Source organism: Echinococcus granulosus (genome assembly GCF_000524195.1).
Source record: "Echinococcus granulosus chromosome Unknown EG_S00027, whole genome shotgun sequence".
NCBI lineage: Eukaryota > Metazoa > Platyhelminthes > Cestoda > Cyclophyllidea > Taeniidae > Echinococcus > Echinococcus granulosus.
The window spans coordinates 773,045-798,201 of NW_020170407.1; the positions used below are offsets into that span (position 1 = coordinate 773,045).

Genomic DNA, 25,157 nt, shown 5'->3' on the forward strand with positions numbered 1-25,157 from the left:
ATTATGTGATTGTGTAGTTGCGTATGCTGACGTTCTTACGGAATCCCTTTTTTGAAACCTAATTCATCGAGTTTAAGGTTTACTGAGTGGAGCAAATATTCTTCATTGGGAACATTTTTGCCGCGATAATTGCAAATAATTGAGAGAATATTACCTTAAAATGTGTTACTTATCCAAACAACAAATCAAAATTTTGTTTTCTCTATAGAGGTTTTTATAATCACAGCATTAAAAATATGATCATTTGGAATCTAAAACTAGGCATTAAAGGGAATTTTATGTAACTTATCAATTCAAATATTGCATTGGGATATTGCATTTTAAATCTTCAGCTATGCACGAAACACCTCCTAATTGTACTTTGTTGAAAAGTAAATGTCATAATTGGTTAATCGCTTTAAATTTAGTTTATGTTAATTAAAACGAATTTTAAACATTTTGTGCGTTTTCGTACCCCTTTAGCTCTATTTCAATCACAGAAAAGCTTTTGTCCAAACCAAAGGCTGTTAGTTTAATGCAACAAACAAATTTGTTGTTTTTGTTGACAAGTTACACTTACAAGTCCATTACTTTGTTAAGCTCACTGTTCTTTTTGCATTCATACAAACCGTATACGCATGATCTTAGTCACAATCTAACCGTTCACTGTAGGTCGTTTATTGTTGGAATTTAGACAAGTTTGCTGTTGGACATTACGTTTAATTTGGGCTCATAACATTCAGCTGATGTTATACCGAAAATGATGCTAACTTGTGTCTTTTCGTTAAGACTATATTTAGTAAGGTACCTTATAAATAATGAATGGTTCCCCAGTCAGTGGTCCATTGCAGTTGTATTTGTGTTTTATGACTTGTTTTATAATAGCGAAATTTCCCAAAAACCACCACGTGGACTCTGAAAGAAGTAGAGGTAGTAAGCGGAATAACACTGTCCATGTAAATAGACGTCCGAATGCGCATAAGTCATGTTCTAAAAATAAAGTATTAGAGGCCTCCTATTCGGCAGTTTAAACACCAACTCCCCTCGTTACACTTTTCAAAGGCCCTTTTTACCAGAATGCCTAAATCCTACTTTTGCACTTTTTTTCGTTTGCATATTTTACATCATTTGCATTTTGCATTCATCAAAACATCATTCTTAGTTTACAGATTCTTTGTGAAATACCTGGAAAGGCTTATCATTTTGGTCGTCGCAGAGGATATTTGTAAAGATATTTTTGTCTTTTGAAAGCATACGTGGCTTGACACTGTTTACTGATCTGATATCATTCATTGATGCATAATTGTTCATCTTTGATAAGCAATTTTTCCCTCAGAAAAAGGATGGTCATACTTTTGCTTATTTAATATTATTTTTGCTTAAAACTATCAAATTTTAATTCTTTTATAAGTGGCAGAAGTCCTCATTTCAATCATACGACGCCATCTAGGAATTTATCTACGCTGGTTACAACTCTTGGCCGTTTTAAAGCTAACTTTAATAAAATTTATTTTAAAACTGGTGCACAAGTTAAATACAATTGAACACAATTGTGGCCTAAATCGCCTCTAAAGAAAAGGCCTTATATTTGGCAGGCAAAAAGAAAAAAAGACTTGGCTGTCTTCAGTTTGCCGACTATGAGCAACCATCTCACTACACTCAATGTGGTTAAACGGATTAATAAGAGCTGTATACTCTTTTTTAATTTATCTTTTATTACTGATTAACTCAATGCAAATCGAATCTAGAATTCTTCACTTATTTTGAAGTTGAATATAAAATGTTTGTTGCACAATATTTTCTGTGATAAATGTGCAAACTTTTTAACCCGGTTAAAGTACCGTTTTTATAACAAATTGTCATCCCAATTCACTAAATTAAACACCAATGCCATAGTAGCGTACTTTGTAATGCGTAGTCCCGACTCCCAAAAGATATGCGTTTTTCGTTAGCCCTCACATTCTTTAACGATTGCTCGTTTATTTTTTCATGAGATGCGTTAAGGTTTTACAAAAGCCAAACATTGACAATAATTACGACTGGTCTAATACCTAGTAGAAAATGTAGTACACCACATTAATAGGTTTATATGTACACCTGTTCCGATGCCTTAAAAATGGTGGTAAAATACCATTAATTCAGCATTAATTGGAATAAATTCATCAATGAATATTTATTTAGTTCCCAGAATTACCTTATTCATCTTTTTTTACATAGCATGATGAGAGCTGAAATGTTCATGATAGCTGGCGGCCCATTCTAACGACATTCTTAAAGACAGTGTAGGGCACAGGAATCTGGAGTTTGCTTCACTGAAAATCACTATGACAAGAAGCATAGCAGGGCTTTGATTGTAGTCAACTAAAATATTTAAATTATTGTAATTGAGAATAAAACATTTTTATACCACATTCTTGACTAGGTTGGCAACAACGTAGGTATCTACCTTACTTTGATGTAGTAAACTTCACATCATAGTGCTGTGGCTTTAATTGGTGCCTGATCCTACACCGACGATGCGCTTTTCCAATTGGTCCTGCATAAGTGCTTGCTTTCCGTAATTTGGCATTACGATTATTAAACTTTGTAGTATCTACACCTCCAAAGATATTTAAGGCATTAAAAGGGGCAACCACCACAGAGAGAGCCTTAGCGGCTATTTGCTACTACCCGTAATTAGCATGTTCGGTTGTGATTAGCGATGGCTAATTTTAAAAGGGTGTCTTCCGGATATGCATGCCTGCAGTGGCTCCTATTATTAATTTTGGTATGCGTTAAAACTGCAAAGTACTATTCACTATTGCGCAAAAATTATTTTTTCGGGCATTTTTGAACTAAATCGTTTTTGTTTTTGCTTATGAGCAACAAGACTAGTGCCTTTCAACTGATGTATTTTGCCCCACGCACCCTGAGTGTAATCATACGTATTGACAGGATTAACCTTTCCTTCTCTAGCATAACTAAATAAGTTGTTTTTTAGTTTTAAACAAAGGAACCTAAATGGTCATAAAATATTTCTATCTGCTATTTGATCAAATAGGGTTATTGGGGGTGGAACTGGAAAAAATAAAATAAAGTATCAAAAACAGTCGTAGTGGGATATTTTGAGGACTTTAAAATAAGCAGATAGTTTGGTTATTATTTTGGTACTTATGAGAAACGTGACCAAGAATTTTTCTGCAGATAGCTACGAAAAAGCCTTGCAAAAATGCAGGTAAAATAAGAGAATAACAAATTTACACTTAGCTTCCGAGCCATCGAGGTCATGTGGCATATTCCAAATAGCTTCAAGCAAGTATCATTGATATCATTATAACCATTATCGTAGAAATATCGCTTTGATAACTGTAGCTTACACAATTGTAAATTTAAAGTATGTTTGTTTGCAGAAGACGGTAGTAAATGAAACAGGTGCCTGTGACCTTTGTGGCTTTACAGCACTTTACAATGTTTTTCCCTAACTATGTATATAGATACACTTGATTCTGCTATCTTAACTCGATTTTTTGATCCAGAACTAGTCTTAGAGTTCCCCATTACTGTGGCATGGCTTTCTCCTGCAGTTCATTAATTCTGCTTGAGAACGCATCTATCCCACAGGAATAGAATTGGGACCATTTTATTACGATGAAAAAGTTTTCTAATCTTAAATTAAGGATTGTACTAGTTAGGGAAGTCAAAAGTAGAGGCTGATTTTTCCCATACAAGTTTGCGATGCAGTAATTAAAGTTCCGTATTTCTGCGTGAGTTTTGTGGGTTCTAAGATCTCTGCACCATTGCTTTCTTAGGTTACATAAAAGATAATAACGCATTAAAAAATGCCTAATTGGGTTGCGGTCATGTACATAAATCAACATTATTTTTATCGCTGTCATAAATATTTAGCTGGCGACAAATCATAAAGCTGTCTGTATTTTACAGCAGGGAAAAAGATACTTATGCAAGCAATCTTAGATGTATGCATCTGACTAGCCGATTTTAGTAGTACTTCAGGCCTATAAGTGCACACGTTCACCGCATCACAAACGGCAGCTCTTTTTATAAGTCATACAAGCCTGCGAATGTGTGGGCATCGCTTGTTTCCTTAAACTTACTTGTGGATGTTGTTATTATTGCTACAATTTCTCTGTCCCTGGATTTGGTTGCCTCTGATTAGTCAACGAGTCATTAGGCTTTGCCGATTGTCAGCTACGGAAGCAGTCAATAAAGAGATGATGCCAGCAGTAGCAGCAACACAAAAAATAATTTTAACAAAAAAGTTATTCTTTCATCTAGAGCAATCCTAACTCTTTCAGCAATTGCATGTGTTTGTGCTTACAATTTTGTCTCGGAATTGGTAGAAGTGGGACCACTACGGTCGTACGCAATATTGAACTTTCTTAAATTTTTATATTAACTCAATTTTAATATCAATTGCGATGCTTTCTGATGGTCTCGGAATGGCCACTCAGCCATTTTACATCGGATAAATGATAACGTGAGATGCATACAAATCGACTAATTTACCATCATTACAGACTAAACAGACAATTTTACTAAGGTGGAATTGTGCAACACTTAAAATCTGAAACTCATTGGTGTGCTACTAAGAATGCATAATTTTTGAATTCTTACGTAAACAAATTTACTTTCCCGGTTAAAAAATAAGAAATATTCTAGAGATGCTTTTTTAGCTGTTCTTTAGAAGGCCTGTCTTCCCCTTTTAGATATCCATCGGCAGAATTTTTTTTAAAAAAAGAGTTGCTGCCGTTCTGACAATTCATTACAATTGCTCAAGGCGATTACACAGTCCCGATAGACAATTCCACTGTGTGAAAAAGTAGAGTTATATCAAGATATTCTTAAGAGATTTATTTAGATTTATCATTGTTCAGCAATTAGCAAGGTATGCAGCCCGCCGTATGCCGAAAAATATTATTCTGAATAAACAGGTATTCTTCAAAATTGCTTATCCTATAAGCGCAGTTGGGTAACTTTGGTTCAATAAAAAACACAGAAGCATCAAGCACCGACGTAAACCACCTTAACCCGTTGCATACATATTTTTTTGTGCAAAGTGGTTATAAGTAAACGCTTCTGAAGTTCCTGTCAGCATACCCATGTAGGATTCCAAATTATGCTGCTAAATTGCTTGCGGAAACGCCTAAAGTCCTAACTATTACGCTCACTGATAAAATTAGTGTTACTTTTTACATTTGATGAAAGGTGGTGCTTCGGACCAAGTTCTATTATTCCTTTCAAAAAATTCGAGTAGGCGTTAATCTGGTAAAGCCTCATATTTCCAAATGTTGTCAGCTGATTTGGCACGTCAGTGTTGGCAGTAGTTGCGTAGGTAGACAGACGGACAAATGGGCAGGCCTGGCACAATTAAGCCCAGGCCTGTCTGTCTCACACCCTCTGTATGTGCGTACGTGAGCGCGACCTTATTGATCAAACAGCATGCGCGTGCGCTCGCGCAACATGCACACGCGTGGCAAACGCGCGCACGCAGACATCGCTCCTTGTATCGAGGCTCGCCAGGAGATTCCGCTCACGCGCACAGTTCTTCAGACTAGGAAACCGGTGTGCACGGCAGTGCACTCTTCCAATTGCTTCCTCGGACGTTCGAATTGTCAGTATATCTACACACACACCTTCCATTCTTGGGTGCGCACGTGCGAATTCAACTAATTCATTGTGTGAACGCGACCTCCTGCGTTATCGACACTAACCGAGAGCTTTTTGTAATTTAATCCATTCATCGTGGATCTATTCAAGAGGCATAACATGAGCTCTGGCAAGAGCCAAAAGCATGAAAAGTGTACGTGCATTTATTTCCTAACTCTTTTTATCTGTCACTTGCATGCCTTTGAGGTTGGGAAGCCAAGTTGGAGTAACATAAATCCTCTGAGTGTGTGTGTCAAATTTGATTTAGCCGAAAGGCAAAAGCGATCGAAGAAAGGCAGTGGTAAGGAAACAGTCCTCTTATGATTACTCCAAAACAATACTAGTTTCGCTCTCTTTCGCCTCAGCATTACACTCCACTTATTTCACCATCTGCCACTTTATTCCGATAACAATACTGTTAATAATATCGCTATGCGCTTTCTTAATCTATGCAAAAGTATGGTAACCTTCTCCTTCCATAATCCAGATGATTTGCGATCTTATCGCTCCAGAAGCGGTAGGTGCATGGGTTGAGTTTGTTTTGCTAGAGGCGCTACAATAAAAGCTTGACATAGTTCTTCCGACAAATTAACTTTACGCCATCTTTAAAATACGTTCAACTAAAGTGACCATATCTTGCACATGCTCACAACACGCAAAACTTTTTTTGCCTTTTATTGGTGCAATTCAGAATCTAGTTAACCATTTTCGACCTTTTCATACCTGATTTTGAACATTACTGTTCCAGTACTAGCGTGTTTTAGGCAGTCATTTCACATAAGGTTTTTTTCTTAGTGAAATAAAACCTGTTCACAAAACGTGACCTTCAAATAGTCGAATTTCTATGGCTTGGGGTTCCCACTAAAGCACAGCAATAACTGTTGCTAGGATCGATGGAGTAACTTCCTGTTTTGTGTCTTACGATAATAATAGAAAATTATGAAGGGTCTCACTAATGAAAGCTGTTGTTGCAACGTATCTGTGAGTCACTTTAAAGTCTCTTAATCAGGAATTTTTATTAAAATATGTCTAGTAATTTTAAAGGGTCTATTTTAATTTAGTTTTATTTCTATTTGCTAGTCATTTCATCTTTTGTCTAAGATTAAAAAGTCTGGACATTGATTTGAATAGACAATAAGTAAAATACTTCTTTTTTAGCTCTCTTGCGACTACTTTGGGTCTGAGATTTTCTGCGTTTTGTGGAGCCTCATGGATAGTTTTATAACACGTGACTCAGGACAAAATAATTAAGGGCAAAATATTTAAGTTTCTTTTTCTTTTTCTCCTCTGTACTCACTGCTTATCTAACTATATATTCTTTCGACCTTAGCACCAGTACCACCGTTGCAGAATCTGATATCTGATATTTAACCAAATAATTTCACTGTTTTGAATACCTTTGCTCCATTTAGCTTCGTAGCCAAACTAAATTTAGTATAAGTATTCGAGACTCTGCCTCTAGACTTCAAAAAATTCCGTCTTCTTCACTAAATGTCATAAAAGCGATCACGACATGACGAAACACGCTCGTTTTTTTCTAACAGTAATATTTTTAGTGATGCTTTATTTACTTCAATCACTGCTATTCCTTAAAGATCGATGACTCATTTGCTTTACCGTTCTTTTGACTAGTTATGTAAAAATTTGAATAATAATTTTGAATAATAATTTCAATTTCGACACTAAATGCTCATTAGTATCTACTTTACTTCTTTTAAATAATTACAATCAGTTGCATCCAATCTTTGCATTGAATTAGAAAGAATTATTCATGAATTTGTAGCTGAAGTGTAACTTATTTTTTGATAAATTGGCGGCTGTTTTACCTTTATCATGCCATTATTTCGAGGTCAGATAATGCTATATAGGTACCACGAGTTTTTTTCCGTAAGTTATTCCGTTTGGATCCACAAAATCACAGTTTAGACATCACATTTCGAAATGACTTTAAGAAACCACAGGAGTGTCCAGTTCTATATAGTGTATTTAATCAACATATTAACCAGAGCGTATGCTATATTTGAAACCGTTATCATCTAGTGAATTCAATGACACCCCCTCACTTCGCATTTTAAATGTTTACCTTGGATTTGTCCTATTTGGTTCTGGATGGAAGCGGCTGTCGCAATTTATTTGTTTGTGTTTAGGGCCAAACAGCGTTGACTTTAACTCTGGCCTTATTTTTTTCAGAGTTGAAATTTGGGTCATCCGTTAGTTATACTGATTCCAGTGGCCTTTTGCTAATGACTGATGAGAATATTTGAATTGCACTTCAAAGTGCAACACTGGCACATTGTGAACATGTGGCTGACCTAAAGTAGTTATGGTACCAAAGTGTAAAATTGCTCTTGCATGAGAAACACTCATTAAATATTTTGTCATTATGGCCTACAGATCCATATTTTTACCGTTAATGGTTGAGATTATTGTTTCCTACTTTTTACTGCATGCTATGGGAGAGAAGATGGCGCAAATCTATAAATATAAAAGGCCCGATGTAGCCCCTTTGGTTTTTCCCATTTAGTCTGTTCTTGAACATTCCACCAACGTGGAACGGAATGCGGATATTTAGATTCGTTTTTGTTTGTACCATAACACAAACAAATACATTTCGGCCGCAAAAAGGCATGATAAAATAATATTGAATCAAAGATAGTGATTTTGCAAAAGGAAGATTCGTCTAAGCCTTTACTTTTTTCCATCCTTTGCTTTTTTTCTTCGCTACTGATAGTGGCTGCCATTTGGGCTCGATGAAATCAACTCCGAAGATTATGCGCCCCTTTGCTGAGAAAGATTAGCATGTTTTGCATTCGCATGAGCGTCCTATACCTAGCTCTAAAAAAGGCTCATTACTTCACTTTGTTACCACGTCCTCAAGAGCGGTACCAAGAAAATTACCAGCACACACATAATATCTTCGTTACGGAAAAAAACAAGAAATGGTTTAATCAACATTTTATACAATTTGTTTTAAGTTGGAACTTGCTTTAAAATAAAACAGCCTGTTATTTTTACTATGAGCACCATCAACAGGGTAGTTTTATTATACATACATAACAATCCAGGTTAGCAGTATGCTGTTTTCTCAATGCTTCTGTGAGCATGTCACTTCAATAAATTGCTGTATATTCTCCCTCCACTGATGAGTTCGTCCCTTTTAAGAGCGTCAAAAAGTCGTTTCTTCCTCTTTGAGACGTTACAGAGAGACATTAATGTAACAGCAAAACATTTCGATAAGAACAACATTGATAACTATACGCCAAGTCATTTATTCAAATACGGGAACGATTTCCGCTGAAAAAATCTACTTATAGCTCAAAAAGAGGCCTATCGGTTATAAGCTAGGTCTATTTTACAAAGCAGAAGTGTTAATAGTTTACTAAGTCTATCCAAACATTCCATGGATCAAAAATACTTCCACATTTTGTCAAAAACATTCTTACCTATGTAAAATCATGGAAATACTTTGCAGTTTCTACAATTATGTTAGTAAACATGATGCATACGATTTTCGGGAAATTTAAAGCTTCTTCCTTGTTACTCATTTCTCAAACAGATATAGTTTTTAAAAGAAGTATGTTTGATGATCGTCCCTGATTAAAATTAACTTTATTTTCAAATTAGTCTGGCGCATCGCGTCACAAACTGCTGAAGGGAGACCGCCGCCACGCATTATTCAACAATAATCCCATTCGAGACTAAGTGTGCTACATTTTTCTAATTTACATGCAATGAAGCAGTGCATAAGTTATGTTAACTGATAATAACTTGACTACTTGTAGAGGAATACAAAAGTATGAAAATACTATCAGCTCTCTTACCCTTATGTCCACTGAGTTTACTGGTCAGCTAGCGAATTTTTTAAGTGGGTTTTGGCGTTGATTTGATCCCTTATGTATTCCAAAAAAATATCAATAAAATTGCTAACACCATCTTTTTTCTAACTTCAAGTTGCTTGTTTTTCTAATTGCATTTTGAAAAGTGATTGGGTTTGTTTAATAATGAGGCCAGCTTCCCAATTCAGAAGGCCTCACAGTTGACTTTATCACGCAGAGTTACTTTCAGATCATAGGCAGGGCATGCAGCTTTTGTGTGGATTTCCATTTTGTTAGATTATTTTGTTTTGTGGCAACTAACTGGATTAACAATTGTAATTAAATTTACACATTGCTAATGTGTTTGAAGCTCGAAACTATAGACTAGCTCCGGACCATATATTGTTCAAAAGACTTCTATTTCACAACAATTTAAAGATTTTGCTTTACTTGCAGTAATAGCGAGTCATCGGGATTGCGTTCTTTAAATGGTGTCAATACACTGTTATGTCTATTGCTTAACCATTTCAAGCTATGTTTGATTTCAAATATACCACTAATTGTGGATATTATCCGATGAGATGGATCACTAGATTTTAGGTTTAATTGCACTTCGTTTAACATGGACAAAGATGTCGTTTTTGGGGGGAATAGGGGACTGTGGAGGACAATTTAATGCGTTTAAAGTCACACACACTTCGCGCTTTCGCTTAATTAGTTTTCCACAGGCATGCACATCTTGGCATAAAGTGCATCACTTAAACAGTGAACACAGTCAAAAAAGATTGATGAAAAACATGTAGAGTGGTTTTGCCCGATAGTGTAACATGTTTGCTGTTCTTACGAAGGGAAGCTTTGCGAACAAAGCACGAGTTGGATAAGCATTGAAGCGCAACGATAGTACTTAATCTAACTGAGTCAAATGCTTTGCAGAACTGTTGTCTTTACGCTATAGAACTTTAAACTACGGTGAGGTATTTTGCTTGACATTTTACTGTCATCCTCTCATGCAAGCTTGATGCATTATAAGTTATTATCGAGTTGGCTTATTCGCCTATTTTTGTTCTTTAGTGAAATTTTACTGCTTGGCTCCAAATGAGGTGGCTTTTATTGTTGGAAATTCACGTTATTCTCCTCGCTGTGTAATCCAAAACACACTTCTTAAATTTCCATTCAAAGAGGGACATATCAGTACACTATTTTTTAAAGAAGTTCATTACAACATTAAAAACGAGATATCCCCAACTTATTTTGACCCAAACTTGCGGTACAGCTTTTAAAAAAGCACTCAATTATTGTCAATACTTCAATTATAGTGGTTCAATATCACCTAGTATGAAATAACTGGGGCCCGATAATAAATCGGACTTTCATAATTTAAAAGCTCAAAAAATATTAAAAGCCGAAAAATGCCTGAAATTCAAAATTCAGCTAAGCATTTACATAGTAAAGACACGTTCTCATAACTGATTCCATGTTTATAATCTGAAAGGGTTAAGGAATCATCGCACTAAACTTTTTCAGTTTTGGAGACTTATTTCGCCCAAAAGAGAGGAAATAACCGGTTGAAGATGCCCTTTAGTCTTTCATTTCTCACGTCTCTCCTCTGTAAGCTGTATTTAGTCATTACTTCGGATCCTCTTCAAACATATTCGTACTTTGTTTTGAATCATAGCCGTTTCTCATAGAAAATTCGAACTACACTTCGGATGAGTCCTTTTTACTTTTTCGAGCAATGCTGGTGTATGTAAATGGGGATGCTCAAAGCAAATTTCATTTACGAATGCAGTCTTTCATCGATGATTGAGAGATATGTTAACAAAAAGTTTTCTGTTTTGATCCTCTTGCTGTGTTAACCGAGTCGTTTATTCATCGGCTAAGGAAATCTCTTGATCTCCTTAAAAAATAAGTTTGCAAAATTTAACCCAAGCTACTGAGGCACTGCTAATATTCTATTGTGATATAGTTTAGAAGTTTGTAGTTTTAACATAACCTGATAGCACATTCAGTAATATCTTTACCATTCGTTCAAAGAGGATTCTGCAAATAATGCGAAGAAGCGATTTCATCTTCCTTTAATTCGTTCCGGTACAGAAACTGCAGTGCCTAAGAAGACTAGCGACTTTTCAGAATGTAAGTTTCCTCCGTACGTGAATAAAATATGTACACCGTCACGTATAGTCTAGGTCCTTCAATCTGATATGCAGCAAACATTCTCGCTATTTCATACTTCCAATGCAACGGTAACTTCTACTAGTTTCTTGTACATCAAGCGTTAGGCCTGCCTGGAATGCTAGCATGTTTTATCAGCCACGAATGTTTTTACCTGACCATCCAAGTGATTTGCATTCTAAGTTTGCGTTTTTCCTGTTAAAAGGCGTGATTGAAGTATAATAGGCTTTTTAAATGAGGACCACTGATACTGATACTAGTATTGTAGCTAAACATATGAACTATCAAAAGATTATCTTATTTTTACTTAAGTTTCTAGATTTTATTCATTTGTTCGTAAAACCTTGATAGGCATCGTTTCAGCATTCTTTTGCTTTCCGCACACAACTTCGTAAACGTTAACTCGCTGAATTGGGGAGAAAATTGGATTAGGTGTAGAGTTCTATCGGATATAGCTTGGTGATTAGACTGTTAATCATTACGTAATTACTTCTACTTGCTACAGTGAGTGCAGTGAAATGTGAAGGTTATCTGAAAGAGCAGAATACTAAAGCAAGGAAATTTCAAGATTTCCTTGAGAGGGTAACTTTGCGTTACGATTAATTCTACGTAAAATTAAAACTTATCAGTCTATGACCCCAACTGGCATTAGTACAAAAGGGTCTATTCAGTCCGAAATTTGTAACGGATTACATTACACATGGAGTTGAGTATTTGTTGCTGCCGAATATTGCCTTGTACTTTAAGCATTCCCTCTCACATGGCGAAAACTAGAACACAGGTAGGCACAATTCGTCGTAGGGTTATTACAAGAATGAAATCGAGTCCGGAGAGGATGCATGGTTGTTGTAGTTCTTTATTACGGATCAGTGACAATTTGGTCGAATAATGCAACATGGAACCTTTATCATTTGTGGATCCTGATTTATTTGTGCTGCTTTAGCCACTAGTACTTTGGGCACAAGTTTGCAAGCAAATGCCGTGAATATTCTCCATTAGGTCATTTCTAGATTCAGCCCTTTCCAGAAAGTCAGTTAAAAGTTCCGTTGTCAGCCAAAGTTGATTCATTAGGCTCTCTACTCGAATCGTGCAGGAATTTCGTTTGACATTTCGCCCAAGCATCAACTATTCAACATTGAATGGTAACGACCAGTGGCATTTTGTTTATATCCCCATGCATATGCTTTTTGTAAAAGAAAGGTAACAACGTCTAGAACTTCACGAATTATCTACAAATTTAATACACGTCTTTGTGTTTTACTATGCCACAAATAAGCGTTCAAGGTCACGCGTGATTTGGATTGGCTTCAGCAACTACTTGCATTCTGATGGGTAATACCGCTTCAATCAAAAAGGGCGAACCAGCAGATGGTAGATGTGACAATATATGCTTGCCCTCATTAGATACTGGAACTTACGCTCCTTTTCTTTTCAGTTAAGGCGTTCTTAGATGATGCGAAAAAGGAATTCCTTGAAAAATGGGAAAAACCCTCCCAGGTATTTTATTGCTTTGCGGAACTACTTTCTTTAGAACACAGCCTGCCTAGACGACTTTGACAGAATAAAAACTTTGGGAACTGGGTCCTTCGGTCGTGTCATGCTTGTTCAACACAAAGCAAAAAAGACGTATTATGCCATGAAAATTCTTGACAAGCAGAAGGTCGTGAAGCTAAAGCAAGTTGAGCATACGCTTAACGAAAAGCGAATTTTACAAGCCATCTGCTTTCCTTTTCTAGTAAAGTTGAACTATTCATTTAAGGTATTGTCCCCGATTTTTCCTCGATTTGTTTTCCAGAGCTCTTGCATCTAATATATGCTTATTTGGCGATTCTAGGACAATAGCAATTTGTACATGGTCCTGGACTTTATAAATGGCGGCGAAATGTTTTCTCACCTCCGCAAAATCGGTCGATTTAGGCGAGTTGGTGTTTATTTCTTTGCCTATGTTGCTGCATGTCAATCACCGTTGGTTGTTTTTGCATTTTTTACATCAATGCAGTATTGCTACTGCAGTCTGAAACTGGGACTGAGAAGCAATTTTGGATTATTCAAAATTATTGTTTGCTCCTTTTCTAGTCAGTACGTTTGTTTCTAACTTATATCCATAACCACTATTCAAAGCCACCTCAACCGATAGCGTTTCAACGCATTGAAATCTTACTCCTAAAAATATTGCAGCTTTGTCAAGAGTGATTGTCTCTTTTATACGTGACTTTATGTTTCATCATATTTTAGCTGCCAACTAACAATGAGAAATTATTTGGTTTTACTAAAGTCGAATGTGCTTATGCCTTTTTTAAATTGCACAACATTAATCTTACTTCATTGGGTTTTCCAGGTTGTAAGCGCCCTGTAGTTATCTATTTATATGTTACTTTGACGATCAAGGGCCATAAAAGTTGCGTTTAAGCCATATGGACTGCTTAATTTTTCGGCCATAGTGACCAGAGTCCCGTGATATAAGAAATGGATCTGCCATGAGTAAAATCCGTTGCTGATACGATATAACAGTGTTAAGTTGACCTGGTTCTATTGATACTACCTGCAAATAGCAATGGAAATTCATATTGGAGTTTGGTTTATTTGAGTGGCCCCGTTGAAGTTTATTCACCATTTCCATCCTGACGTCCTCCTACACTATTTACACGGACACCATCTCATATGAATAACGGCTTTGCTTTAACCTCATTCGGTTGTTAAAATGAATCGACTGCTATCCTGAATGCCACTTTGTTTTAGTGAAAGTCATGCACGCTTCTATGCTAGCCAAGTAGTTCTGGCCTTTGAGTATTTGCATCACCTCGAATTGGTGTATCGCGATCTCAAACCCGAAAACATCCTTATCGATGAACGTGGTTATCTTAAGGTGAGTTCAGAGTTCATTATCGGATTCTTGAGTGTTTCCTCAGATAAGAGAGGACCCCTAGAGTGAATTCATGTTTCTGATAACGAAACCATAGGTCGTGTTATGATATTTTACAACTTCTGAATGTTTAAAGCACTTTGTTTTACAGCTTCATACATGATCCACCAACTGTATGCTGACCATTGTCTTAGCGAGGTCATCAGAGCATAAGTATGGAATTTACCAAAATTTAGTCTCCTTGTAGATATTTCAATTTGAAGTTTCTGTATTTTTGGATCTGTTATCCATAGTGTGACGAAGTTTTAAAATTAATACACCAGTTACCCAGCTTAGCAGCTGAACATTTTTTTGGCTCACAAAAATTAATTTTAAAAATTTTTATATAGATGAGTGGAGATCTGAGCAATATACTACTTCCAATACACTTGCTTATTATTTCAACATTTATACTCATCCATCTTCTTCATCCTCTTTTGAAATAAGAAATCAAAAAATGCATTTATAAATGTACTTAAGATATACTCATCTTTATAATTCCAAATCGATAATAGATCAAAAAGGTAATTAGTTCTCCTTTGATCCCATTCACTTCTCACATTAGGAAGCAATTTCTATTAGGAGGCAATAACTGCGGTGACGAAACCTGCAGTCGATGCGTGCACACACGCTTGGCCTGTTTGCCTTCTGGACCACGTTTGACCTGACAGTAAGGCCAAAAATGTTGCCATAGTGTTAGGTCGTTTGGCATGGACATTACCTAGGCTATGGTTATTTGTAGTACTTCTCTATTGTTTTTTACCACTACTTTTCTATCCTTTTATAGATAACGGATTTCGGTTTCGCCAAACGAGTAAAAGGACGAACTTGGACTCTTTGCGGTACTCCTGAATATCTAGCTCCTGAGATCATTTTAAGCAAGGTAAGCATAATTTCTGTCACTTGCTAACCGTTTCCTTTTGGCTGTTGTAGCCATGGGCGTCCGCCGGTCTCTTTATTCTAGACATACGCTGTTAATGAGTTTTATTTTGTTCCATTAATCATCCTTTATCAGAATTTTTTGAAGTTATTCCTTAATAATTTCAAATAAACGTGGCTAAAGTGGAAATATTTAAATGGATTTCCTTATAACACGTTGCATCTTAGTCACTTTAGTGGTGAGAAAATGGGGTCTATGCGGTAACTGCAAGGATGGTTGCCCTAAAAAGAGTGGTAAAAGAGCCGTGACACGCTATACACCGGAGATAGCGTGGGGATCAAGCGTGCGTGCGCGCGTGCACAAGCTAGCATATACACACGCACATGCCAATGCGCAAGTGCACGGGTGCGTGCAGTTTTTCATCGATTTCTGCAAGGGCGGTTGCGCGAATCCATGGTCGATTAGGATTGCACGTGCGCACGCGTACATGCGAGGTCAGCCGTCGCCTGTCTGTTCCACAACCCACACGTACACGCGAACGTCTACTCCGGCTGTCCAATCAGCTGATCGGCCGCGCGCGTGTACGCGCAAACGTCTAATAGTGCCGTTGCTGCTAACACTGCCCCCGCCGGTGGAAAAAATAAGCGAATTTTAGTCTCGGACACACGTTTTCTCAATGTCGTACATGCGATGCATTTACATTTTAAGAAATTTCGGTTACTAATCCCTGGATGCGTTACATGCTGATGGCATAATCTTGATTCCGTACTTGGTTGCAAGTTCGTTAAATCTTTGCTCTAATTGAAACTTATAAAAATGAGGAATATTCCAGAAGAACACTTGGAACATTGATTAAGATTAGGTGTTTAGCGAGGTTCAGTCTATTTTCCTAAGCTAATAATGGGTAAACGTCCCAAGGTTTACTACAACATCATAATAAGTGTGTTTTATTGGACCAAACTGAATGATTTGGTTGATTTTAGTATCCATACCGCCTCTTTATGCCTAATCGAGTGTGTAAACAGATTCAACTTGTGCCGAGCCTTCTAGTAAATGACATCAAATTTACTGCAAACATTGGAATTCTTCTTGGAAATTGAGTTGTTTAGTAACCATTTGTTTCACGTCATGCTGCTCATTTTCGCAATCGCATGAAAATTTTCTGGGAGCCTGTTCGGCAAATAACATCAAAAGAAGCGCGTATCTTCGATAACCTACCAGGAATGAAGTATCCACTGAAAGTTCGGTTTCTGTTCCTTTAGGTAACCTATTTTTTGTAAACAAGGAAGCTCTGAATTTGCTTTCTTTAGGGCTACAATAAAGCAGTTGACTGGTGGGCTTTGGGGGTGTTGGTTTATGAGATGGCTGCTGGCTACCCACCCTTTTACGCCGACCAACCCATTCAAATTTATGAAAAGATTGTCTCTGGAAAGGTATGTTTCCCCGTTTTTCCATCTTCCAATTAACTAATTAGGGGCAAAAATCCCTCTGGTCTATTGCTTGGTCAGATTGTTTAAAAGTTAATCACCCAATTGTTTTTGGCGTTTCTCGAGAGATTTTGGTTAAGATCAGTTTTGGTACTTTGAAGCATTGAATTTACTATGGTCTAAGTATTTCTTCATAGGATTTTTAGTAATCTAACTACAGGTTCAGACTTATTTTAAGGTGTATGATTTCTTATCTTAATGAAACGTCGGTTTTCAGTACTTTATTGCCGTTGATGTAAATTAGGGCAAAGAATCCTGTTCGCTTTGGGTATCCACATAATGCTAATAGAGTATAACGGTATTTTCTGTATTGCCATTTACACTGCTTTATTTGCTAGTACAACTTGACCAATGAGTTCTACAATTCGGCAACTTGCTCTAAGACTTGAAGTCACTACACAATGCATGCTTTTGCTTCTTCGTTATTCTTTCTTCTTACGGGTTGCACTGATTAAATGGCTTACTACATAACTGAGTAAATTTGTCTTCACCTCCAAACCATACTTAAAACCCAACATTTTTTAACGTGCTATAAGGTTTATGCGTTACATCTAAAAGAGTGAACAATTGTTTACATCGGTCAAGTGTGCTGCAGTATTATGGAGAGATTATATGGAGGTTTATCAGCAAAGTCCATTTTATCATTAATGCTCCATTGTTTCGAAGTTGTCTTAAGAACGTATCCACTCAAGTCTGCTTTGAATTCCTGTACTGGTCTGTAAAAGGCCACCGCCTTTAACCTTAACACAACTCAATATAACTTATGTTCAGTCAAGAACGTGCTCCGCATTGTTGATGGGATGCCTGCTGACCAGTATACCTGTATGTTTGCAGCTTTAGGGATCTCCTGTTATGCTTGCTTGTATAGCTATTGGTCAGGCGTTTACCCGAGTGATTAATTGTTGAAAACATTGAAGCGTTTTATCCATTCGCTCCTGCTGAAAAAAGGCGCATTTGTTACCCAGACGTCGCACAGCTATTCTGCACCGTATGCCACGATAACGTCATTTCAACTGTAGTCTCCTGTTGGCACAGTTACTGTGTTCATGCAAAAATTAATGCCAGTACTGTCGCCATACGGTCCAACGCTTCATACACTTTGGCTGTACGAAGCAGGTATCTTAATTAAAATATGAGAATTTTGTGCAAGGAAGCAACTCATTAGCGGCTGTGGCTGTGGAAGATTAACACATAATTACAAGCTTAACTGTTTTGGCACGATAGTCGATGATGTAAACATTGTCTCTACACTCATTTACCCTCATGTTATTGTCTAAGTTTGTCTGCTAACCAATACTATTCTTGTGCTGTAAGTTTCCACCTCGATTGTTTTCTTTACCCATCTTAGGCACCCTTCGATCTGCCAAAACAAAAGTTCCATTTGAGTGCTTTTCGGCTAATTTGGCTGATTTTTAGCAACATTTCGACCAAAAACGAAACTAATATAGACTGTCTTTTTTCGATGCTCCATTCTGCTTTTTACGTTTGGTTAAGCGTTGTATTAAGGAAATTCATGTTTTTGAAATCTAGATTTTTGTACTTCGACCAAATTCGATGAACTCTTGCTTCTAACAGATCTTTCTGAAAGTCCGTTTTACTTTTTGCATTTTAAAATATAATTTCATAGTTTTCCATTAAATTGAAAAGGGATGGTCTCACACCAGCGTTTCACTCTCCAGGTTCGATTCCCGTCACACTTCAGCTCGGACCTGAAGGATCTACTTCGCAATTTGCTTCAAGTGGACTTGACAAAGCGCTATGGCAACCTGAAGAATGGTGTCAATGACATCAAAAACCACAAATGGTTTGCTTCCACAGATTGGTTTGTTATCTACAAGTGTGAGGTGAGCATCAGTTTTGTCCCCCTTTGATTTCATCGAATTCGCTGCTTATCTCGCATTTGCATCAGCTTTCGAATCAATTGCAGTGGATATGGTTGGATGGATATGCTCTTTTTGATTGCACCTGGTAATCGTCGTTATTTTTCATAGTTGGTCTTAACTATATTAGTGGTCGTTTTTTGCAAAAAAGTGCCTTTATGCTGTCTAATATTTAAATTTCACTCGGACCCTCTGGAAACACTAGAACTTGCACGTTTGCTTTTCTATATGCTTTTGTGAGTTTTGCTCAACAGAAACTCTCTCTCAATTTCAGTCCAATCTTGCATTAGGCACTAAAGTCCTCTGGCCATTTCTTTGCACATGACCCCCTTTATCAAAGGAGTCTTTGTTTAATATGAGCGCATGCACGGAACTCTTACACGAGTTTACTTGCTTTAATTAACACCACTATTACTTTTTAGTTGTTACGGGAGTTCATTTAACGATTTGTTGCGTCTCTTAGAGTAGGGCTTTTATGTAACTTTATTGCTCTATTCATCGCCGATATCTAAGGTTTATCAAATCGAATTCGGCTTCAATAACTTAGAAATATAGTGTTTTCAGAACCAATGATTTCATATTTGCCAACTATTTTACCCTTTTTCTCTCATTTGATATCAGCTGATGTATCAAATCAAATGTATCAATATCCTCCTTCTCATCACTTCACTTTTAATTTCTCCACATTTTTAAATTGCCCTTAAAATGCAACCTGTTCTGTTTATGCATTGGTTGTTTTGCGCTAATCCGATTTTCCTCTGGGTGTTTGCTTTTAATAATCTATGATATATTATCTTGCAACATTTTGCAACTCTGATGCCTGACGCTATTCAGTCCTTCGGGAGTTTTTTAAAATCTCATCTGTGCTAGAATTTTATGCTCAATGGAAAGGTGGTAGGTTTCGTATCTGTCCCATTAAAATCCTCGCTAACACCTCCAATATACAGATTGGACTCCTTTTAATGCCATCTTTTGAGGGTGTTCGAGTTGTCAGTGTTTCTCGTTCGAGTCGCACCCTCTTAGAGGCGCGGTTTTTGCACTAAAAGAGCAATTTAAAATGCAACAATTATTGCAGTTAGGTGCCACATAGCATCTACCTCAAAACTCCCCTTATTCGCATTTTAGTAGATCCTGGATATTACCAACGTCTTCATTCGTTTTTGACTCTAATGAGTATAAGAAATTGCGAAGTTAAAACAACTCTCTTTTCACTAATCGATATTGGCATAATAATTCATACTTATATGTATTTAGTATTTGTTTTTGAAAATAGTCCCTGAGTGGTCTTAAAACTTTTCCTTAACACCTCTTCCTCTTTTCGAGATTAGAATATGAGTGAACACTTTATTGGCCAGGTTTATGAGAAGCTGCCATAGCATGGAATTCGGCTATCGTGCTTGCTTCATTTGAAGGATGCCCCGTAATCATTGCAGGAAAAATGCTCGGATAATCTGTATACTTACATAAGGATCATTTATCCTTGATCTTCTTCTTATTCATCTTTTAAAGCTCATCTGATCTTATCACGAATAAAATTAGCTTTTCGACGCAAAGACGGATTAAAGGGAATCGGATGTAGATTCTAGCAGACTGAATCTATTGCTAAAATAAGTGTTTCAATTGTTTCATTTTAAATATTGTTTTTGGCTTCTCGGTTTCCATGATCCATTGAGGGATTCATGCCTTCATATCCTCCCCTTCTTTCGTTAAAAAATTGAACATCTGAAGGAAGGGTATAGCTGCTAGTTGCATAAGTCTCTGTTGCCTTCATATGTAGCACTTTGATTTTCTCACAAAGCCCTACAGCAATTGCGATGCTGGTTAGCCATCTCTCTGGGTTACTTCCCCACCTTTTAGCATAGATAAGTAGAGGATAGAGTGTCGTCTAGCACTTTAAGCAATTATTTGCCATGGAGCTAATTTGACCCACAGATTTAAAGTATACTTGGCCTTAGACATAACATACCGTGCCCCCATGGGGGGTCTGAATAAAGTTTCTGAACGTATAAATGACTGAGACGTCAGAGGCATAGTGAGATATGTGGTAAATACGTGTCTTTTTCTCCAAAGGCTGAGGCGCCATTTGTGCCCAAGTGCAAAGGTCCCGGTGACGCCGACAACTTTGACGAATACGAAGAGGAACCACTGCGTATATCAGCAACGGAGAAGTGCGCCAAGGACTTTGCCGACTTTTAATGCGCAAGTCTGCGCGTTTTAGCACGCTTATATGGACCTCTCTCGGCCTTTCTCCTTCCTTGATCGTTATTCCTCACCCACTTCCACCATCCAAAAATTCAATGGGTGCTTCTTCACGTGTTTACTATAGGTGTGAATGTCTACAGCTACTATGCCTGATGCGTTTCGTGCATTTACATGCTCCTTTGCAACGCCTACTTAGATAAAAACACAACAACTAGGCGAACAAAAAAGCGGACATACTGTTTACAATGGTATGTCGCATATGCGCGCAGGATTATAATCTCGCTCCCTCATCCGTTAAAGTCGTAGATACCAGCATGCCATCCTTCACTATCATACTCTTTCTCGGTGTTTAGGTTCGTATGTTGTGCTTGGAGACAAAGATTCCATTGCTAATCCTTTCACGCTTCGCTATGATAGTTGTTGTATATACTTCTCACTTACTAACTCGATCTCATCGATTGTCTTCGGGTACTACTACTGGTAGTTTTTCCCCCTCCTCAATTTTGCTTACACTATCTTCTCAATATGGTATTTAACTTCTTACTTTCATGCCCTTTTTTCCTTCTCCTCTTTCCCATGTATTCACATCATAATTGAAGATGGGGTAGCTGTTTGAATCATAAGTTATTATCAGTTTCGCCTTTATATGTTGAATGTATTTGACATGGATGTCAACAATTGGGTGCCCTGCTTCCTAAATAGTCCCGTTCACAAATGTCATTCGGCAGTATTTTTATGGTCATGCTACCAAAATAAAGAAATGTAAATGGTTATACTGCAAATTGTTCACTGCTCATAGCTCAAATGACTTCTGTTTTCAGCAGTCGATTCAAGACCCTAACAACAATCGCTTTAAAGGCTCCCAAAAATGTAGTGTGTAATGAGCAGTTATATTATCGATGCTCGCAACATGTTATTTTTGCATAACTCGCGCTTTCTACGATTTGGCAAGCAAACAGTGAAAATGCTTAATAACTTTGTGTTGGAAATGTTTGCTATCTAAATGGAATTTATGAAGGACAGCATAATGTAGTTTTAAAATATAATAAATATAATGCAGCGTTACCAATTTTAATATTCGGCTGACTGTTAAAAACTTCACTGTTATGAAGTACGGATTCGTACGTTGTTTTACGTTGGCATTCGAAACGGCAATAGTTTTTTAGAAATGCTTCCACTAATAAATTTACCTTGGAACAAAAAGACATTTTGATGCAAGGCTTTCAATCTCTAGTTGAATCCAGCAAAGGACTTGAATAACCACTAGAAATGCTTAACAGGCTTCCAGCTATATCGAAGCGTATTTGCCTATTTATCAAATCAGTAACTACCGATCATTAGCATGTTATTCATCAACTTCTCAGAGTGGGGACCATTTTCGGTTTGTTTCTACTTAATGGACAACAGATCCCTATTTAAATGCCCTACAAAGCATCGTAACGATCATTTGACTGGCAAATAAGGTTAAAGTAATGGGCTAGGTATAGGAGAATCATCATATCCCGAAAAGGAACGGTGGAACATACATCGTTCTATCTTCCTCGATCGACTTCTTTTAATTTCTTTTTGATGAATGCATGGGGAATTTTGGATACCAAAGTTTTATAATGTATAAAATGGGAATGCTGAAATTGGGTCAATTTTTGAATTTTTATGGTGGTGAACACTGGTAAGGGCGTACAACGCCTTATTTTCTTAATAGAATCCAGCCAATTTACAAATATCATCAACCCTATGATTTACAGCGTTAGGTAACAAATATGCCTATTATTGCCTCCAACCACGAACGGAAGTTCATTAAAAATGTTCCCGTTTTTGTTTATCCCACCACAAATAATAGCTCTAGAAGTTTCTACTCGATGACTGTTGAAATGAAGTCGGCTCAAAAACTGCTCCGTCTTTCCTTCGCTTCGCAAAAAAACCTAGTATTCTTTGACCGCCTATCTTCATTAACAATAGTTTTAAAACCGTAGTTTACTAGTGTCTTCTGATCATTTCCTAATTCAAGGTTGCTTAAAACTTTTATTATCTCGGAAACAAGCACGCATTTTCTACAACCAGGGCAAATATTCTACTCATTGACAGGGTTTTTATTATGCAAATAGAAAGGTGTATTTTGAGCTAAAATATGCCTTAGGAGTAGTTAATACGCGATCACTTTGAACACTAAAATCCAACTTTTCGTGTTTCCGAACCCAGTCCAGACTTCTGATGAATTCCACCAAGGACAGAGGTATAAATGAGCTCTTTTGTGCATGCCTCATCTTCGGTAACATGATAAAATGGTTCAATACACATCTTAGATAGCAGATGTTTGTAAACCTCATCTTCGTCGCACCTTGTGGCTAACGGTGATTGGTTGAGTACGGAGTTGTGCGTTGCGGACGAAGTAGTTTCTAGGTGAGATGACTTTCATCATTCGGAATGCCTCTTTGCTCCACAGATGGTGGAACTTGCGGTGTATTCCAGGTGGGGGATCCGTCCGTATAGTTGCACTAAGTCTCCTTCTCGGTAGACGTTATTCCCCACTGTGTTTCTCACCATAGTTCTTCTGCCTGGTATATGGCAGCGGTGTTTGCGTGCGATGTTGAAAAATTTTCTTATGCCTTTTTTCAGGTGCGGTACGTACTCTGGGGCATTGTTGGTAGCTGCTTCCATATTTGGTAGGAAGATATCAGAAGGCACTTCCATTTCACAAATTGTAAGCATCTTGAACGGTAAAACGCCCGTTGATGTATGGATTGTAGCTCTGTACGCGAGGAAGACACGTCCTAGACTTAAATCCTAGTCATCCGGTTGTATATCTTTAGTGAAGGCCTTCAGTAGTCGAATCAAGGTACGACTCGTTCTTCTCACCTGTCCATTGACTTGTAGATGCTAAGGTGCCGTGCATTTATTTGAAATCTGGAAGGTCTTGCATAGTTCAGTAAAGAGTCAGCTTTTGAAATTAAGGCCTTGATTGTTATGAACCGATTCGGAGAGTCCATGCTGACAAATCCACAGATTGAAGAAAAATAAAGCAACCGTTTCAGTGTCTTGTGTCTTCATGGGTTTTGCCCCAGCTATTTTCGTAACGCGGTCCATCATAACCAGAATACATCGGTTTTTCCCTTGGGAACCCTGTGGGCATGGGCTGGAGTGGTGGAATCACTGTTGGGTGAGGCCTTTTAAAAATACTTCAAGCGACGTGGGTTAGGAAGAAATCACTTGTGTCCAGGGTGAGCGAAGGCCACTAGTATCTTTTGCTCGAGCCATCAAGTATCTCCTTTTCACTCACGTGGCCGGGTCGCTCGTGCAATTCTTGAGGAATTGTTTATGCTAGTGAGCCAGGGACCACTAGACGCTTAGAAGATTCGACGTCTTCTTGACACCATAAAACCTTATCCTCCAGAGAGAGTTTCTACCATTCTTGCCAGGTCCATCTGGCCGTCTTGCTCCACGAATTCATCTCTTTGGCTGTGGGTTTATAGGAAGATCTAGGGAAGCTCTCGTATACCAGAGCCGTGTCGGAATCGGTACTCTACGTATTCCTCCAGTGCCGTTTAGTAGGTTTGCTCAAGAACATGATATGGACTACAACATTGCCTGCTTCTGCCAGGAATAAGCTGCAAGACAAAGCGTCTGCATTACCATGCGTATTTCCTTTCCCAAACTGTACTGTAAAATCCTGCTGCTTCAGGTCTTCGTACCGGCAGCCTGGCTTGTTTATTGTTTTAACCAGGTGGGCGCCTAATGATCCGTTCTCACTATGAACTTCCTCGCCGTCAAGTGGTATGAATTGCCTAACCATTGTGAAGATAATGAACAGCTCAAGCTGCGTTGCACTTCCCACTTTGTTGCTGTGTCTGGTACGCGCGTAAGCGACGACGTGTTCCTTTACTTCTTTGTCCTTTGTGAGAGTACACCACCCAAGGCTCCATCACTAGCCTCGGAACCCAGTACAAGCGGTGGGCGTTTTGCTTCAAGATTGGGTGATCCTAAAATCAGTGCGGAGCAAAGCGTTTGCTTCGGTGCTTAAAACGCTTCATCTTGCTCTTGTGCCCACTTAAAATTCTTTTTCGCCTGCTTTTCCGTTTATTTATACTGTGGACTTGCGATCTCAGCAAAACCTATAGTAGCTTGTCTAACCTAGGAAACTACGGAGTCCCGTCTGATTTTTGGTGTAGCGCATATCCTTACTTACTTTGTACAACC

General features: G+C 37.8%; 2 protein-coding genes across 2 annotated transcripts; both read left to right on the forward strand. All coding sequences in view use genetic code 11, as the record gives it.

The window, feature by feature from the left end:
- Positions 1-236: 236 nt before the first annotated feature.
- EGR_04420 (hypothetical protein) lies at positions 237-6,763 on the forward strand (the record flags this gene model as incomplete). Its single annotated transcript, XM_024493669.1, has 10 exons — positions 237-280; positions 463-647; positions 723-783; positions 818-980; positions 1,149-1,204; positions 1,391-1,508; positions 1,749-1,926; positions 4,239-4,321; positions 4,854-4,948; positions 6,706-6,763. The coding sequence occupies 10 exons, from the start codon at positions 237-239 to the stop codon at positions 6,761-6,763; spliced, it is 1,041 nt and encodes a 346-aa protein (XP_024351990.1).
- Positions 6,764-12,940: 6,177 nt separating this feature from the next.
- On the forward strand, positions 12,941-20,957 carry EGR_04421 (cAMP-dependent protein kinase catalytic subunit alpha; the record flags this gene model as incomplete). Its single annotated transcript, XM_024493670.1, has 9 exons — positions 12,941-12,983; positions 13,048-13,109; positions 13,144-13,371; positions 13,447-13,577; positions 14,352-14,478; positions 15,302-15,397; positions 16,705-16,827; positions 18,561-18,725; positions 20,832-20,957. 9 exons carry the CDS (start codon positions 12,941-12,943, stop codon positions 20,955-20,957), a joined length of 1,101 nt encoding a protein of 366 aa, XP_024351991.1.
- Positions 20,958-25,157: the final 4,200 nt, after the last annotated feature.